Source organism: Metopolophium dirhodum, chromosome 7 (assembly GCF_019925205.1).
Source record: "Metopolophium dirhodum isolate CAU chromosome 7, ASM1992520v1, whole genome shotgun sequence".
In the NCBI taxonomy this organism is placed as follows: domain Eukaryota; kingdom Metazoa; phylum Arthropoda; class Insecta; order Hemiptera; family Aphididae; genus Metopolophium; species Metopolophium dirhodum.
The window spans coordinates 9,781,630-9,803,321 of NC_083566.1; the positions used below are offsets into that span (position 1 = coordinate 9,781,630).

A 21,692-nucleotide genomic window follows, 5' to 3' on the forward strand; every position below is an offset into this window, starting at 1 on the left:
GCTTAATACGCGTTGGTCAATTAGAAGATCGTCTTAAACAGGTTTTACTATAGGTAAATATTATTTAATTAAATATCGACGACGAAACGGTAAAAGAATCGATTAGGCATAGATCTCATCATTCCACTTCGTTGCGTCCACCACGCGAGTTAATATATTATTATCGTTATAATATCATGTCTTATGTGACACATGAAAAGTTTGGAAAATGACGGAATGAGGTGAGTTTCACTTGTGAGTAGTTCTAAGATGCGAAAAAAGACCCCCAATAAAATCGTAACTTGGGTATGGTTCGTTTGTATCGTCTAACGAGTGGCGGTGACGATGATGTTTATCTGCGCAACTATGGGAACCACTATAGGAGGACAGCGCGCATATTATATTTTATATACCTACGCGTACGTACCTATATTATTATTATTATTATGTATATGTATAATACGTGTCCGCGTGTATCGCCGCCGCCGCCGCCGCGGTATACCCGAGCAACCCTATAATTACGGACGACACTCGAAGCCGTCAGTGTTTTCTCTTTTGTCGGCTCTCGGAGCGCACGTTGCGTGGGCGTGGCCAAACACTCCCGCGAGCCTTCCATCGTACACACAAACACACACACACACACACAATATTACATATTACGTATATACACACAAATGAACAAACACACACACACACTCACACAGACAGCTTGGACATTCCACAGACACGACGACCATAGTATATATACGCGATATAATAATAATATTCCAATACACCCGTAAGCTTTTTTTTCTTATATTTACACCTATATATATATATATATATATAATGCAATATATTGTTTGATATATTATGCGCACACACGCGCACGCATGCGCCGCACGCCGCCGAAGCGACGATATACGCACGGAAAAACAGAAACGTCGGCGTCGTCGTCGTCCTACGCCCTCCTCCCCTTGGCTGCGTGCGGGGGCCGCAAATAACATAATATTGTGTGTGTATGTACACGCCGCCATGCGCGGTTATTCGTAAGTGCCTGTACACATATTGTACCATGGATATTATAATTTTGACGAGACCATAATGTAATATAATAATATAATACCTCCTCGGGAATATGAATACTGCTTATGCACCCATATAATGTGTGTGTAACGTATATAGTATCTATATAATAATATCATTGTGAGCATGCGCTGCAGCCCTCCATAGAATAGTTTCTTTGTTTCCGTAGCGTACATTTTGTATTATACAGTATTGTAGTGAATCACAATACGTATATAATAATGATATTGTGTACTAGGCGCATATTACGTTATAGGTGTATTTAAATTTTAAATACATATATAATGAATATGTGTCATTTATTATGACATCACGAAACCCCCGCGTCCGAGTGCAGTTCGTGCGAATGGAAGACCCTTCGTTGATGGATGACCATGACAGCTATTGCACCACAAAATTGCAATTCTCCTTGTCAACCCGATATAATATGTATTATTTCATCCTTAAAAGTTGTGCATTAACATTTTGCCATACATCTGTCGATTACGACTATTTAATACACGACCGCGTGGTATCATTGTGCCGCAGTATTTTGATCGTCATTGGAAGTCAATAGTTATAGGTCGTTGGTAGGTACCTAGGTACATTTCGAATATTTCGATGCGTTTCTCGAAGCAAACATAATTTTAAACCGTTAGGGGTCGGACTCTTCGTCTAATAATAATTATGGCTGTACAGGTGCAATGGCACTCAATTTATTATATTTTATAATTCGTTTAATTTCATTATGTGTACCACAAAGTACGAACGCATTATTGACACTATATACAGGTACATAGTGAATGCGCCCACTACAGTCTAGAACACTGACGGTTTGTTTAATCGATACATTTAATACATAATTATACATAACTACATAACAACATCTGCAACGTGTGCACCTATTATAATACTGGTACTTACGACCGGCCGACGCCAGCCGTACGGCCGTATGTACAATTTTTTGTTTCCGTGTATTTGTCGTAATCGTAATTCGTAATTATTATACGCGTCAAACAGATCGTTCTGTAGTTGAGCGCTGTAAAAGAAAACCCGCGTACTAAAACGTATGTAAACACCTAAAATAATAATAAATAAAATAAAACGGTTTCCATGTGAAATAACTCGGCCATAAATTTTGAAAATATCGATTCGCTTAATCGTACAGATTTATAGTCGTTATTTTAATTTTGTTGTACCTATTATTCTTCGTGTACACACACGCATAACACACACACACACACACACACACACACGTATTATATTTTGTATTTTGTACGCACAGTGCCTCGGCAGAAACTATAATATAGTATTATTATAATATGACGGCGACGTTGGACGTCTTTAAGACGCACGCGTATACCTATCCAAGTCCGAAATAGATTAAAGGGAAAATCGGTGATTCTTTATTATTATTATTTTATTTTTTTTTTTCTTCGTTCTCCTCGTAAATTATTACCATAGAACGTATATACATAATAATATACACTTTTTAATACCAAGTCCGTTCCACATTATACGTACCTATAATACATGTGTATTCGAACAGCGGCGGCAAGGCGGCGTCCTTTGCTTCACACCAAATTTGCCGGGCACACAAACAAAACGCGCTCGCGGATAGGTCCCGTATAGAACCGGTTGATTTATATTATATATTATTATTATTATTATTATTATTATTATTATTTATACATATAACTAAACGTCAATGTGTATGAGTGTGTGTGTGTATGTGTGTGTGTGTGTGTGTGTGTGTGTGTGTGTGTGTGCATACAGCTCGAAACCGGTCGTGGGCCACAGGCGCAACACCTACCTACCGTATTCCCACACACACACACACACACTCGCGCGCCCAGATATATATATATATTGGGTAAAGGGAGACCGGCCGTCGCCGTTCGCCTTTATTACTATTACGATTGTTATTAACATTTTAATGGTTATTAACGCGATACCGCGGCGGTGGTGGTCAGTGAGAAACGCGGTATCCAAAATATACACATAGATGTTATTATTATTATTATTGTTGTTATATTATCATGCATCGCACCATGAATGTGATGAGCGAGAGAGAGAAAAACGAGTGAAATAAATATCAGTCGCGATGCGAGTGCGTGTCGGGGTGTCCGCGCGCTTCGGTGTGTATGTATGTATAATATGTATATATTACTATATGTCTATATATATATAATAACAATAGTAACGGCCTCGATATACATAATATTATATATATATATTATAAGTATATATTGCGGTGTACCTATATAAAATATATTATGCCTACCTACCTACCGTAGAGCGTAGAACCGACGAAATTTACGACTTTCTCGATATCGTATGAGTGGTGTTGTTTTAATAATATGACTACGGGTTACGATAATAATAATAATAATAATAATAATAATATTATATTATAATCGTATATTATATTCGGGTCCGTCGATACACAAACATTTGTTTTGCGGTTTCCATGCCGCCGTCACATTTCCATTTTCCGATACAATATTATTATTATTATTATCTATACATAGCAGACTGTGCACGCTGCGTTCTCAACGATAAATAGGATTCGGTCCGCTGGAAGTTGGCACATTATGTTTTGGAATCTCTAACGAAGACTATTATATGACAAAAATGTAGCAACAGGCTGTTTTGGATTTTAAAATTATTTAATCAGTATTAAATGATATTCACAACAACAAAATCGAATGCATATTAATTATTTCTACCTGGGAAATCCTTCCTTCTTCTACCTTCATCGGGTTTTTACTTATTTATGGTCACCCTTGTTCTAAATTTCTAAACAGAATATTTGTCTGAAAATTGTGTTAAGTATATTTATATAGATAAAATGTTTGTATATTTAATGGTTTACATCAAAATGTGCGCAGAAATATATTATGATTTAGAATATTAAGTTAAAATGTAAAATATACATTGCCAGTGAACTGGCAATCGCCTTAAAAAAAACCACATCCTGATAAAATTATAAGAGCTATATATATAATTTAATTTTCAGAGATGTAGCTTCTGTGCTTCTGATCTAGATCTAGTTACTAATATTAAGTATAAAAACATTGTAATATTATAATAACATTTTGTTGGCAGCCATGTCCACGTTAGACATCTATAGTGTAATATAAGTGTTACCTATATGAATACGCGTCATATTAGAATATAGAAATAATAAAAATAACAATATTGTAACGATTGTTACAATATACTCGATAAATGATGTTTTATTCGTCAATTCTGACTCTACTATAAATTATAATTTATATATTATATTGGCTATACAAAAAAATCAATACAAATAATACTTTATGGTGAAATAATTAATAAGTTAATAACAAACAGAAAACGAAATTATTTTTGAAATATAATATATTATTTTACAGTAGCCGTTTAGATGGCATAGAAAATTATACTATCCAACAATACGGTTCATATTTTACAATACATTTTAAAATTATTTATATTGTAATAATGCTTATGTCGTTTATAATATGTGCGAGGGTCTCCGATGAGGGTGATGATATGAATATTTTGGGTGGTCGCCGCGTACAGAAGTATAATATATTATACAATCGAGTTTTCCCATGTACATAATAATAATATGTACCTATTATATACTAAATAATTTAATGTTTATTATACACAATAATATAGCGATCGGAGGGCCCGGTCAAGTCTGACCGCATTGATTATACATAATGAACCTCATAAACACTACAGGGTGCCGTAGATTTGCGTGCTTTACGACCCGCAACACTAAATGTCCCATTTTATAATATTATTCACTAAAAAAAATAAAAATAAATAAATTATAGTACACGAATTTCAGAGTTGGGAAAATATTTTATTTGACTACGATGGGTATAATATTGGGTTGCTTCGTTTCAGATATTCAAATATTGAAAATTACAAAGTGTGTCTATATTGGTATATACCTCGCACACCGTATTGCATAATAGATATTGTACTGCTTTACGCTTACATTTTAACCGCTGGTTAACCTATATTATAAATTACATACCTATACCTAGGATATACCTATTTCAATACGATCTTTGTTCTTCGAGGAACATTAATTTTTATGCCATATACAAACACGACGTATAATACACCACTAAAGGTTAATTATTATTTAAACGGTGTGATTTTTGCGTGTAATTCGCGTGTTTTACGACCTGAAAAATACGTGCGTAGGTACATATTGTTATTATGCATTGTTTAAAACATTTTAATCACAAAACCAACAACAATGTATTATATTATTATGTTCATAATATTATATATTATTATAAATAGCGATATTATTTGCGCTGCAGCGTTATTGTTTTAATACTGCGTCGGAATAGGTTGTAGGTACATACGGGGGGGGGGGGGGGGAATCGATTTATAACACTAATTTGACTGTTATTATGTTATGATGAGTATCTTTCGTTAAATCGATCAGCCGACAGCCCGTGTATATATAATATATATAGCATTAATCATTATAAACTTTTAAGAAAAACAGCCACATAGATGTACTATGGTCTATGTGTGTATAATCGATCGTTTACATTGGTTCTTTAATGATTCTTGCACGATAAACTGCGTACAATAGATTATACATACCTATTTTAACTTACAGTGTTGTTAATTGATAGTATCGCGTATACCGCGGTACACAACGAGACGAAAGTTCTCGGCCAAACTTGTTCGAACTTGAGTCATCGAATAACGACAAACACCATAGGTAAAGCTAAATTGTTATAAAAAAAAAAAAAAATAATTGACGGTATTAAAACTAAATATTTTATTATTTGAGTTCAGCATTTATTGTTATAATATATTAATATTATAATTTATGATAGTTGTGTGGATAATATAATATAATATTATTATAATAGGTAGTTGGTCAAATATTATACTGCTGCTGCCGCGCAGTCGACTAGGTCCATATTTTAGTCGCAAGTTACTCGTTGTGGGACAAGTTAATGACGCCTCGGGGCGTATATAGTTTTTATTATTATCATCATTATTATTATTTTTATTTATTTATTATTTTACAGCCCGTACGCACGTAAACGTGTAGGCGATTAAAATGCAAGAACGCCCGGTTTTTTACGATATTTATTTATTTTTTAATTCTGTTATTTTTTTTCACGTCATCCGTTTCTTTCTATATAAACAAGTTATAATCAACACGGCGGCTCGGCGGCTCGACGTAAAAAGAAAACCAAACAACAGTAATTTAAAATATATATATATAGTTGCGCCGACGGGGATTGCGCGCACGTCCCGGTGCCGATGTTACGGATATGTATAATATTAAATAGTATACCTATATTGTAATGCGGTCACAGTAACACGGTCACTTATCGCGGTATTGTAATATTATCATACCTAAACGGAACGCCCGGAAAACCATTACGCCGCGGACATTGGCGCGCAGCGTGTCCCAATAATTACAGGAAAAACTGTCAAGTATTTGTGTACACATAGGTAGGTGTATATATAATATATATATACAGCCAAATTGTACCTACGTTTTGCGTTCCGTGTAGTATTATAATATGATATGATACTTATACCCACGGTGACACAGTATATCATAGTTATACATATAATACGATTGTAGATCGGTGGAGCGGTCAAATTATTTCGTCGCTGGGAGGGACGATGTTGATCTTTAGTACGCACTTTGATCGTTAAAATCATAACTTAAGTTGTATAGGAAAATCATTAATTAACTTTATTTAATAAATTGTACCAAATTAGTAAATCAGTTTTTTTTCGTGAGATCGACTAATGCTTCATTTGCATACTGCATCTCATGGGGTTGTATTTACATGGCCACAATGATCAGTTATTATAGCCAAGCGCATTGACACTAGAGTAGTAGAGTCTAGTTATAGACTACTGAATAACATAATAACCCTACATGATTTATAATTTTTTATAGTTTTAAATTAACGTCTTGGACATATTTTTTATCCATCTATAAAAGAAATGAGAAAAAACCAACAAAGTTATTCTTTATACTTTATGATATAAATGGTTTATGTTTGAATTGCTTATCTAATTATTTCATTTATACAATCATATTTATATTTTTTTTTAAACCTCGGGACGTCTCAGACACAATTTATTATCGGGAAATTCGAGATGGCTGGGTTAGGTAATTTTATGTTTTCAAATTTTTGATATTGTTTTCATGGACGTAGCCCATTCGTCTCCTGTCTTTCCCAAACGGCTTCCGTTTTTATTAAAAGGTAAATTCCCAAACAGCTCCGGTCTTTTATAACACAAATTCCTTCCCAATTCTGACTTAGGATCGAAATCGCTGTGGTTAAAAATGCGTTAGTTTTTTTTTTTATAGTCTAAGTAAATTATAAAAATTATATAATGTGAATTTTAGCGTTAAAAAATATGAAAAAATCATAAAACAATGTATGTAAGTATAAAAATATGTAAAGCACAATTTTTTTGCGTGTTATTTCAATCGATGAAAATTCGTCAATAATATGTTTCCAATGAGCCCCCGTTCTTTTTAATTTAGGTGTATTTATAATTTATATATATGTTTTTTCAATTTAAACTTAAATTATACAACGGTGGTATACGGTATATCGACCTTAAATCGGTATACCGGTATTACCGTCAGCCGTTTGGTGTTTGGAAATGTACCTGTTTGTAATACCTTTTTAAATGGGAGCCGTTTGGGATGCGTCTGTTTTCTTTTAGTTAACAAAAAGAAAAACTGATAAAAAAATGTATCGTCAAATGAGTGGGTGCGCCTAGTCAGAGGTAATAATCAATTATTAATCTAGGGGTCTAAAATATTTTAGCCACCAATGAGTGGGCCCATAATATATTGTTTTGCATAATATAACTTGCCTGCAAGTAATTGAATACAAGAAGCTCTACCAACTTGACGAGATTGTAAATATATCTGCAAGTATAGGCATTAGCTATACATTACAGATCTCACATCCAACTCATTTCGGCGTTCTAGAATCCGGCATCCTCCGCGGGAGCGTATTTTATACCGCAACAGGCTACGCACGCTTACATACATGATATAACATCATAATAATATTTTATTTTGGGGTGCAGGCGTGCTGCAGTATACGATATAACATACCTGCGGTGATGTTGCGGAGCGGTGTGCGCGTGTAAATACGCTACCGGACCCATATGGGCAGTGTGTGTGTAAACACCTGGTTAGGTACCGATTGTTATTGTCGAATTACATACGTTTTATACACACGATGTGGGTATTTATGACGATCCGATGCACCACCACGAGTCGAGAGACAAGGCGGCGGCGGCGGCGGTGACGATATGGGAGCGGGGGAGCGGAAGAAAAACCCGTCACGTCCACCTCCGACGGGCGCGCGGACCGTCTCGGCGTGGAGTGGCGAAGAAGCGTCGGCGGAATGCGCGGGGGGTGGAGGGGGGAGACGGGGAACAGACTCGCATCACGTCCGCCGCGTCGGCTCGCGCACCCTAATTACTGGGCACCGGCTAATTGCCCCACACCTGGACCTGTAGTATCCGTGTATAATGCGTACGCGTTACATGTTATGATATATTATAATGTTCCCTATATAGGTACCACGGGTACAGGTAGGTAGATCATACGACTATCCTCTGGCCCGCGCCGTAACACCCATATAATATTATATTATGTAAAGGTACGCGTTACAACAAGCATAGTATAATATTATACATATCGGACGTCTTGCAGAGCGGTCTCTCGCTGCTCAATCCTCATCGTCGTTCTCTGCAGTATACGTCATGATCCTATTCATATAAATATATAACACATGATATTATATTCGTATGTATACCCGTGTGTGTGTGTGTGTGTGTTTCCCGGTCTACCGTGTGTGTGTCTGTTTGTTGCCCGGTCTACCGCGTGTGTGTTTGTTGATCGCTAATGGCTCGCCGACGCGCAACGAGAAAAAAAAAAAATTATAAAACAAAACGTGTTCGTGTACCTATATAATCGAGTACATTATGTACACATATATGATGATAACATTACTGCGGGTACACACATAAACTGCACGATATTGTAATATTATTATAATATTTGCGTACAAGATATAGAAGGAGAAAAATTGTATACAGCGTGGCAGCCGTCGTATGTATATAGAGCCAGGTACTGAAGTCTGTACTTGTGTGGTGCGAAGTTATTATACCCATGCGGTCTATATGCATTTGCAGTATATATGAAATTAATGTATATTATATAGAAACGACGACGTCGATGACGATGATGATGATGATGACGATGACGATGATAATAGTCGCGGTATGGTAATCACCGCGGCGGAACTTTTTGCGCGTATAATATTTTACAGAAATTTTTCCACAGTCCGCGCCTTGTTATTTTCGGTATATACATATTATAATGTTATAATGTATATTGCTTATATATGTATATAACTGCGCAACGCACGATATAAATCTAATTCAATTTCACGCGTTTACATTTACGCATCCGTGTTAATAATCTACCATACATAATATGGTATGCGTCGAAATGTTTCCAGACTCGCGCCTCAAGTGGTGTTGAGGTAGCGGAGAGACATTTAAATCAAGCTTCAGACCACGGTTAACCTAATTGTATTTTATGCTGCGGGTAATTATTGTTTTTACGTGTGTAATTTTATGGTTTCGTAAATATTATTAAATCGGTTTGATTAAAAATATATCATTATGGGTAATGTATTCCTACACAATTTATATTGGTGAACTCATTGCGCACAATGCAGCAACCTATAGATTATGTATACATAATAAATTACTATTTACTATAGTAGCTGTTCTATATTATGCGGTTTGAGCGTTTCATGTTTTCTCATTACATCTATAGTATTGTATAGTCACAATATATATTACAATTTAATAATAAATAAATATAACATGTAACTAAACGGCTAAACACAGTTTATACATTTTCTGAAAATATTATTATGGTATTATTAATATTATATTATTAAGTTCTAGTTCAAAGTATATACAATAATTCGAATGCCTTAGGTATTATTTACTGTATTCCGTTGTATGAACATTCGGTGTCTTGTACTCCTATAATACTTGTAATATTATAATATAACGTAATATTATTGTGTTGTATTGTGTTGTTGTCTGTACCTTCGTCCGTCTGTAATACGTGCTCGTTGATGAGTAATTGACGGACCGTTTAAAATAGAATTATTTAAACAAACAGACAACAGTACAATATGGCGGGCATCGTATGTGCCTACTCTATTTGGCACCACGTTTGTTGGTTTGTTGGACAGATTAGTTAACAACGTACCTAATTGTGTTGAAGGCACCGTGTTCGGTACCTAAATACAACGTAGTTAAGTATTTGATTAATGTTCTTGTGTACATTGTGTGTACGTACTCAACTGATTTGTATAGTGTATACCTACTTAATGTTTACCTACATAATAAACCTACATATACACATTGTACCTACATGGTATAGACGTATAGTAATATTAGATAGAGTCACATACATATATGTCATAGAGATCAACAAGTTATTACATTGTTTGTATTATCATGTTATATTAAAATAAAAAAACGAATAATAAATTATTGATTTTTATTATATAGTCGATTATAATATTATTTGCAATCTCCATTAAATAATGTTTATTAATTAAAACACGTTAAAAATACCTTGGTACGAGTCATTTTATTATATAAAAAAAATGTTATATAATAAATAATAATACTTTTCTTCGGTAGAAAAATAGTATGTGAGGACAATGGACAACCTTAGCCATGATCTGAATAATAATAAAGTGGGAGGATCCAAAAACCCGATAGAGTTTATAACTTCTGATACACGATTAGCCGAAATTGGTTTTGATAAACGGTCGAATGTACAGTGTACATAATAAATTAGGTACCTATATTATAGGCCATGCCATAATGCCATATTATATTAGGCATAAAGTGATTAGGTACAAAAAGTGTAACGATGTATTGTGCTGCAATGTAATTACGTAGGAATATAAATACCTAATATAATATAATAGGGCGCATCTTAGATTGAAAAATTTAACAATACAATTTTCATTTGAATAATAATATGTAAGATCTAAACATCTTCCAGATACACTCTATATTATAATTTAACTGTAACTATACATATGCATGACCGGATAAAATGACAAAAAGTATAGAGACAAATTAACTTTTATTTATATAAATATTTCTCTTAGTGTCAAAGTTGACATATTTAAACAACTATACTATGTAATATGTATGCATAGTATCTATGTATTATGCCTATATTAATAACTGTACAACTGTACAAGTATATGTTTTAGGTATATGGGGTATACAATTTACAATCTTATTACGGTTTTGTCGGTCTAATTGCTACCTAAAATTGACCAGAGAAAAGTCAGAAAACGAAAATATTTATTTTAGTGTTACAACAGTATTTTTAACGCTCTATATTATTACTGATTTACTGAGATTATATTCTTTGCACCTCTTCTATACTTCCCATAAGAAACTTGTTCACCCGTTTTTTTTTAATCATACTGCCTCCCAGGTTATTTCAGAGGGAATTCAATATAATTTTACCTGAATGCATTTACTTTTTAAATTAAAAGTGGTTTCCAAAATGTTTCTTTCTAGAGTTCTATTACAAAAAAAACTAGTGAAATTAAATAAAAAGTACATAATAAATATCGGCTTTTAAACACTTAGTACAGTATACGCACTTATTATCCATAATAAATTTGAAACTTAAAACTGAATTTTTAGGTAGGTTCTTACATAATATTATATTTATTATCTAAGGCCAGTGGCCTTTTTATTATATAATTAGTATTCCACAGTCCATTTTAAATGAGATCCATTTTTCAAAATATTTTATTATATCTTAATTACATACAATGCTATCATTGTAAAATTATATTATTTTTATTGTTGAAGCATCAACTATAATGTTATTAGCTTACAGTTATTAAAGGTTGGACCTATAGATTATTTAGATGTATAAAGTGATAGCAAAGATTATTATATACAGATATATATTTCAGAAATTCAAATTATGAATCAAAATACCAATTAAAATAATATTCATTATAGCGTCACAAGAATAATTATACAACAACAAAAGATTTTAATATAATAAATAATTTTACTCTATACAAATATAAAATTATAAAACTAAAAATGAATTACGTTCTATATTATTCATAACGAAGTGCATTTATTCAGATAATCCAGGTATTTTGATTGAAGTTCGGATTTGGGCATTCAAATTTCCTGGTAATTAAGATATTCAGATTCTACTATTCATTCCTGAATCGCTCTAATATGTAATACGTTCATACTATAACTTTTAAATGTACACATTGTTACAGATAGCTATATATATATATAAATATAATTATATTTATTCACTGTTGATATTTGCGCATGTACGAACATCTAGTATCGGTACAATAATAATAATAATACTATAGACTTCAGGGGATATATTATATAGTATACGTCCGAGGTTGGAGGCTTTAAACAGTACCTATAGTATAGGTCCTATACCTATATCTATATACATTATATATATAATAATTATATAAATTATAAAATATATTTTCTTAATCTCACAAGTTGAAAAAAAATATTCAAAATCATATTAATAGTATTATTTGAAAATGCATTATTTACTATAATATACCTATGTTAGCGGTACAATTTTCAAAAGCGACCGAACGCCTCAACACGTTTGCTGGTGGCCCCCGAGGGCCGCTGTGGCCACGAGAGTCGATTAGCTCTAATATATTATACATTATAGGTATACCGTGCACATAATATAGTTTCATTTATTTTATCAGAGTCGGTTAAACAAATTGTGTTATAAGTCTAAACGGACGCGCACACTCACACCACTATTATTAATGCAACATAGTACCTATACATATATATTATTAAATATAAATTCGACAGACCGATACAGTTACATGAATGCAATATTGAATGTGATACAACACTTATTAACGCACAAATGCAAGTGCAGAGTGCAGTGCGTAATGGAAATTATCTATATTATAAATTTATAACTACATAATATAAGTACAACTGTACAAGGTATAAATACTATATCTATGTATATAGGCACCATGCAATATCATTGTATCTATTTCTCAATCGTGTGATGTTCCCGTCGTGTTTTGGCCATGGATAAATTTAATTTTTATTTTTTTACGATGTTTAAATTGTTAGTAGAGAGAGAGAGAGCAGAGATGTCAATGATCCAAACAAATTTTTGTTCTCAAAATTTATGCCAAATTAATCAAGAGTACAAAATATATAGTATTCATCATCGATGCTCATTATTAGTTTTAATTATGTACCTACCTATAATATAAATTTGTTCAAACACGATTCACATAATACATGTAATTATTACAAATTAGTTATTCATAATATGTGTTACGTGCAAGACATAATTTATATAGCTGTTATGTTATATTTACTCAGCATCAGGTACTATAGTTAAAATTTTACAAAATTAATTTTTAAATAAAGAATAGTGTATAGCATATTATTGAGTATTAATCGTGTTTGTTAGTTGCTACACCTAAAATATTTTTTCCTCCTTGAATTCCTGATACTACCAAACTTATTTGTTATTACTTATTATACGTCTTATTATCAACTCAAAATTACTATTATATAATAAACGACTGGAATAAAATTTCTCATACCTGTATTTTATACCTACGCGTACCTATATAGTAGTTAAATTTCAATAATTAATTAATAAATACATAATATATTATACATGCACATTGCATGTATTAATACTAAAAGTATACCTAACTATGAGAATATGAAATTAAACCTTGGATCGTTAATCGAATTAAATAAATAGTTGTATTATATGCATATATATTTTACAGTCGGTATCTCTCTATACAATACGAGTTCAATGTTTAAACGTAGCAATTAATGTTAAATTCTATAAATTATTATAAAAAATAGCGTATAATCGAAAAATTGATATTTTTAATTTTTGGCAAATTTTCAAATTATCTGTCTACCACTATTGAACGCGTAGTGTTATTAAATTATCATTTAAATGTGTCGTATGTATAGAAGAAATATTATTTATTTTTTTTTAATCTTAAATTGTATAATATATATTTCATATTTGGTATACCTATTTGAAAATGACACTATTAAATTAAAATAACCATCATGCATTCAATACTTGCAGTTACAATATTATTATTCCAAATTCATTCAATAGAATGAAAAATTGAAATTATATTCTTATTTATTTAGTAGATAATATATTCACTTATCTGATAAAAATTACCGCGGGGTTTTCACATTAAAAAACTGTTCTGAAACGACTGGCTTCATCTCGATTGCTTATACGTAGATCCACGGTACCTGTGCCTATATATGAACAATGTAAACATATAGGCACAATATAATACATTGTAAGGTGGTTTGGTATGACATTATATTATACCAACTACCTCATTAGCGTACCTACCCATAAATCATTTTATTTAAGTTATCATTAAGCATCAACGGCCATTGCTGACATTTCGAACCATTAACGATCAATAAAATAAATACTGTAATTATTATTACCACACGATAATTATAACGGCACAAAACTCACTAATGAATATCCTAATAAACGGGTACCCCGAACGGTTATTAAATTGTAGAAAAAGTACCAACTTATAATCAAATATTTACGTTACTAATTACTACAGGTACCTACTATATATACGTGTAGTATAATTATAATTTGTATTGTCATATACATGTGATATTGAAATGTATGATGTGTAATTCGAAAAAAACATATTTGTTGATTATTTATTAATTATTATACAATATATATATATATACGATTATACTGTAATTATAATAATATACACTATACCTTGCCGCGTGGAGGGTCTCTGGAATATTTAAATATCCTGCAACGGGTTAACCTATGAAAATTAATTTTTAACACGCAATTAAGTCGTTAACGTTTTGTTTTTATGATTTATTTATATAATATACTTTTATCAAGACGATTAATATGAATATACTTATATTTTTTATGGGTATACTGTGTACACTATAAGCGTAAAGTATAAATAAGTACTTATGTAGGTATATAACAGGATACTATACAAATTAGAATGCTTATGTTTAAATCTCCAATACATTACACCGGCTATATCCTATACTTATTCTTCATAATATTGAAATCAAGCGATTCTTTTGTCGTGATTGTCACTACCGGCATTTTATGCTAACATAATGACGTGTACACTGTACATATATTGTATATATTTTGATGTATAATATTATATGCTAGTACACTAGTAAACTATGGTCCACTACTTTTACAAACGCCGAAGCATATATCTTGAAATATTGTATGACCATATCATATTCTCATCATATATTCTTATAATATTTTTAGTATATTATATTTTCAGTGTAAATAATAATTAGCTGGATTTTGAGAGTTAAAATTAATAATAATATGTCATATTCGATAAGACACGAACGAAGTGTTTTTCTTTATGGTTGTAGGATTATGTTATTATAATATTACCTATATTATCATTATTTTTTTCAATTGTGTGTCATAATCCAGAGAATATAATATATAAATACTTCTTTTTAAAAAAGATACTTCATACAAACGTACTTGAATAGAAAACTTATAACAGTTTCTTACCATCAAGATTTTCAAAAAAGAAATGTGTATCGATATGACGTATTGTTTCAACTTCAACTTGAGTGTCTAAGGAGTCACACGCGTGCAGTATACAAGCGACTCGTATCGGACTGTGACTTCGATAAGAGTCGGTACGTAACTATAATTCCTATCGGTACGTTATACGTCGTACTACACGAATCTAATTTTTCTTCTTAAAAATCTTGCATCATTAGAGTGGTAAATTATTAAAAAAATAACTGATGAGCGTCGCGAATATGTTAATTTTTGAAATCGTGTTTATTATAGGTTTTTTTTTATTGTTATTTGTTTTATTTTATAATAATGAGCTGTAAACCTATACATATTGTGTATATACACTTTACAGTGTACTTACTATGCCTACTTCTACGAACATCTTAATATCACTATATACCGGAGACTCAATTTTTAGCTGTACATGCGTATAGTCGCGAGTCGGTTAGGTATCTACCGTAATACGAGAGAGTTATAAATGTTTTAATTTAATAAAAAGGGGCTGGCGAATCGTGGTTATAGCGTACGATATAATATTTTAACGATTGGTTTTGGCCATTTTGTCGTCCGCGAACTGAACTATTATCGTAGGTACTGCACATCTGCACCCATGTACCTATAGCATTTATAATTTGACTTATCTATGTACGCATAACATGCATAATAATTATATTTTAATATAGGTAAGTAGAATTATAATTATAATTATCTACGCGATGAAATTTTCGAAACGCGTGACACCGGCAGGTCTCAAAATTCGACAGCAGATCGCTGGGTGCCGTATCCGTGTTCCTCATAATATCATTGTATACCTGCTATGTTTATTTTAAAATATGAATTATTAAAAAATAATATGAACAATTATATTCGAAAATTAAAAAAATATTGTAATAAATAGTACAGGTTGGCAACGCGTTCCACTCATTTTCGTGCGCAATCGTGATGTTTCTAAGGGTCAGCAAAATATGCTGGTAGATATATCATAATATTATAATATCGTTCAAACGTACCGAATCGTGCTATACTACCAAAAGGGACAATATTATCGTACGCAATCGTATACCACTAGTTATATACATAATTGGCTAATACAATAATAGTTACACATAAATATATTTATACCTAACGCCTAAGTATTATTTTGTTGGCATATACGCGTGCGGGCGAGTATAATAGTATATAACAATATTATATACAATATTATAACATAGTGTCGGTCGAGAAGTCGTCGTGTGTATATAGTTTTACGTGTACGCCACCATCGGACCGACGCACAGACACACATGATATAATAACGCGCTGCTATATCTACAATGCGTACGCATAATATAATATTATTATATGTGTGTGTGTAATATGCCTACGAGACGTGTGTTGTGTGTGTGTATGTGTGTGTGTGTGTGTGTGTGTGTGTCTATATATTATTGTACCATTAAATGGAATGCCGTAGCGTCAAGCTGTCTGCTCTGTTCGGGCTCTCTGCCGTATATATACCTATTATACGTCCCAAATAATATTACTATATATTTTATAGGTACCTACGCGTCTGCGTGTTCGTATACGAGGGCAATGCACACACGTCGCGTCCTCACAGAACGCGGTGAAATAATAATAATAAATAAATAACCCGATGGAATATTATTATTATTCTTGTACGCCCAAAGTAAATTACGACCACCACGTGTGCATGTGCGTTGTGCCTATATGTATGTAGTAAACGTAGTTTGGCCATTACCGCGACGACACAAGACGTGTTATAGTTATATTTTATACATATATACGTGATCGTGTACATATTGTTATTGCTTTAGATCGTACACTTACCTTACAAGTACCTAAACCACCACCATATCGTTATTATTATTGTGTTTGTCGACGACACCTAGAATCGAGCTTTATCTGCAGGGTATCATCATGTTTTATATTTTGCGGGTCTTGATTAGCATTAAATGTTTTTTGGGCCTCAACATTCTTTTTCCAAATACACCTTTATTCATAAGCATAATATAGTGTATACTGTATGTCTGTATAGTCTATCTATTAAAGTTTTTAACAATCATTCCGTATTCTTGCAGCTTCCACTTGACCAACAAAAAATTATGTAAAATGATTGACAAATCTAGAAGCCATGCCACTCTAAAGTGTCAACTTAAATCGAATTCCATTATATTTTCATTTAATGAACACTATACTGATTGAAACGTAGGTACCTATGAAACAAACTTTTAATGCGAAATATATTTTACTCAAAATGTATTTAGTCTTCTGCGGAAATAATCCTCAATTTTGGACCGCACGTATTCGATCAATTATATAGACGATCGTTTTAATGACGACAATTGTACACACAGTCTAAGTAATTTAAATCTGTATGCCATTTACTGTATCGTACTTTAGACCAGCGGTTCCCAAACTTGTACCCTTGAGAAAATGTTTCGTGTTTCGTGGAAATCCAATGTCTGAAGAAGTAGAACGAATATTTTATAGCAATATTAGACTAGTAACTATTATTTAGGTAAACTTTTTTTCCAAGTATAATATAAAATAATTTTCTCAATATTTACATACATTTGGCGTAACCCTTATAGGTACCACACTTTGGGAATCGCTGCTTTAGACACAGTTCGATTAGTCGAAAAATAATCTAGACATAGAGGAAAATATTCTTCGACAGTTGCAGTTTATTTATTATTTCCAGTAAGATATACAGTAAGATGTACATGCACATGTATATTATAACTGCATCCATAATTTTATATTTTTCAATAAAAACTGAAAAATATAGGTACATTACCCGTGAAGACTTTTTTTCATACGCTATTTTTATTATTCGTAGAAAATACGAGTGTTTCAATATTCTGTGAAAAATACTTAAACAACCTAATCAAAGAAACCAAAATCATTAGTGTTTCATCTGCACATTTTTCAGCATTTACATAACTATATGCATTATACATAATAAAATCATATTATATACTATTCATAATATATTATTTATATTACATATTATATTATTGGAATTCAGAGAAACTTAATGTTATAACATCATTATTATAGGATTATGCAAATTGCATTGCACGTTTGATCTATAGAATAACTGCAATACAGCGCCCGCGTATGTTTGAATGCGTAGCGCCGCCTATAATAATATCATATTTATAGTGAAGATTCTACGCGAATCGGAAAAAAAAAATTGTGTAAAACCGATTTCGTAGCCGAGGTTAATGGCGTTAATACTGCAATCCAATGCCTAATTGACTTCTATAGGTATATATAGACTCAGTGATAAATTAATATTTTCGGATATTAAAACAATCCGGTTATCCGTACAGGTGACCTCGCCGCGTGCACCGTGGCAGTGGATTTATAAGGTGTATATTATTGTGTGTGCGTTGAGCGGTGTTTCAAGGGTATAAAAAATAATAGAGAAAAAAAAACTATAATCTAAATATTAGTTATACACGTCAATATTACATGGTATTATATTATATTATATTAGACGACGGGCATGGTGCATTCGTGTACGAGACACATCTTCTGACCTCTATACACACACGCTAATCGCCATATAAAACGGCTTATTATTAGTTTACAGCAACGTTTATTATTATTAGGTATTATTATTTTTTTTTACCCGTCGATTCGGTATTTCTATTTTTTTTTTTTTTTATATAGGTACTACGTTGTTATCCGCTGTCTTGTATAATATAATAAAGTTGAAATTCCTATGTATTTTATATACCTACACCGCGACCGTCGTCGTATATTATATTATATATATCATTATCTTTGTGTGTATAAAAACCAAATTTATAAAAAAAATAATTCCGTGGTCGCTCCTTATTTTATTCCTCCAAATTGATATGTTATAACGTTTTATCTACAGTAAATATTATTAGAAAAGCAATATGATAAAACATAGTACGAGTACATACGGTGTATAGAGGGTATCGATAAAAAGCAATAGAACACATCATTTGTTTTTAAAAATCAATACCCGGAAATTGTGTGATACTTAAATTAATTAACTCATTCGTATTTATAAATAATAGCACCGTATATTAATGGAAAAAAAAGTATTATCAAATTTTAAAACCAACTAATGCACAATTTTTAGTACTGTAATTAAATTACAATTGATGATTGTTTTATCATATTAACCTTGTTTTTCATCATTATTAATTTATCGTTATTTATAAAATGTATAAAATATATTTTTATTTAAAATAATATTATACAGTACAAAAATATTATTGACGCTTAATTAAAGTTAAACAGAATTTAGTTGATAATAGACTGTTCAGTGTTCATCACTTCACCATATTATGCATTTTTAAGATAATAATATAAATTACACCATGTTATAAAATATACATAGAAACCTATTATTTTCATTATTACTTTATACCTTTTATAGACGGATCAATCTTAATATTTATAATGAGTTAGAGACTTGAAATAATAATATATTGACAGTTATATCGTGTCTGATTTGTTAATAAAAACCTCCACGAGTAGGGTGATCCGTTTAAAATATACTACAATTAATGAAAGACTTAATAAAAAAAGTTCCCAAATCAATTAAATTATCTTGATTTTCAACTATGTAATATAATAGAAAACTTAATTGATTGATTTTTTTAATTTCAGGTTTGGAAACAATGGTTGGACCATTAAATTTTGCGAAGAGGAGACGAGACGAGGCATGAAACTTATTTTCCGTGTTGTATAACTGTTTCATATAGACTTTTAAATGGTATATTATATCATGTACATGTTCATACTGTTGTATATTTTATTATAGCATTTTAATATTAAAATAAATGTATACAATATAAAACAAATTATAGACGAAAAACTTTTATGATTATTTGTGTTTATAGAAAACAATAATAATATCGTAGCTTTAATAAAACATTATGATGTATAACTTACTATAGTATCTAGATCCTACCTATATTGTATGTCTGTATATTATTATAGTGCCTATTGTATTTTATGAATTAATGTTGTCCGTAGTGTTTTAATGATGGTGTAGATAACTCTGCCAGTTGTTATTAATTCTAAATAACTATTTAAGAAAATGTATTCAAATATAATAATAATATTTTATATTAATATGTTTTTGCTTCAATTATAAATAAAATAAAAAAAACATAAATAAACAAATCATACGACATATTTTGTGCCTACTATTAGTTATAAGCAAATGTACACAACAGTCGGACAATATTGAAGTTTGTTCAGTTCGACTAACCGCACACCAACATACATTATAATGTAATATTAGCTTGTATTATGATTGTATAATGTGGTTTTTGACGCGGTTTAGATATACAATTGATTTGTCGGCCGTAAAACACCACGCGACAACGTGAATTATTATAATTCCTCGGAGAAAATTAATAATTATTTCAACTTGAGACCTTTTATATATTATGATGATAATATAGCGTTGGATTAATAACAGTGTATCGGAATCGTTTGCGTTGTCGAGGGGGGTGAGAAATCGTGCAGCTACGGTTAATTTGCCGAAAACATTATTGTTAAAAAAAATATATATATTATGTATAGAGGTGCCTATACTCCACCTAATATATTTATAATAGCTGGTGCCTACATTATAACGGCAAAACTTCTTTTTAATTTCGTTCGCTGCTTTCACGCGAATATAATAAATAATAATATGTACGGTCGCGAGCATAACATTATTACTATAATACGCATATGAAATTATAAGACGCGTACCTACGAACAACGTTAATACACCTGACGACGTATAACGACCACCTTAAGACGCCGTTGCGGCCATTCCAACACGACCCAACGACTGCGCCGTCGATCGTTTCGTACGAGCACACAATGCGATATCTAAACGTGCGCGTAACACAACCACAACAGTGTCTCCACTGCACTG

The 21,692-nt window shown here is 31.8% G+C and overlaps 1 protein-coding gene across 2 annotated transcripts in view; it reads left to right on the forward strand.

Annotated features, from left to right (window-relative positions):
* Positions 1 to 20,944, forward strand: part of LOC132949292 (fork head domain-containing protein FD4-like) — a 49,646-nt gene extending 28,702 nt beyond the window's left edge. For both annotated transcript variants that reach the window (XM_061020106.1, XM_061020105.1), the window contains exon 3: positions 20,426 to 20,944. In XM_061020106.1, coding sequence (XP_060876089.1) covers positions 20,426 to 20,452 — 27 coding nt within the window. In that variant the 3' untranslated portion in view covers positions 20,453 to 20,944. The remainder of the gene's footprint in view (positions 1 to 20,425) is intronic.
* Positions 20,945 to 21,692: the final 748 nt, after the last annotated feature.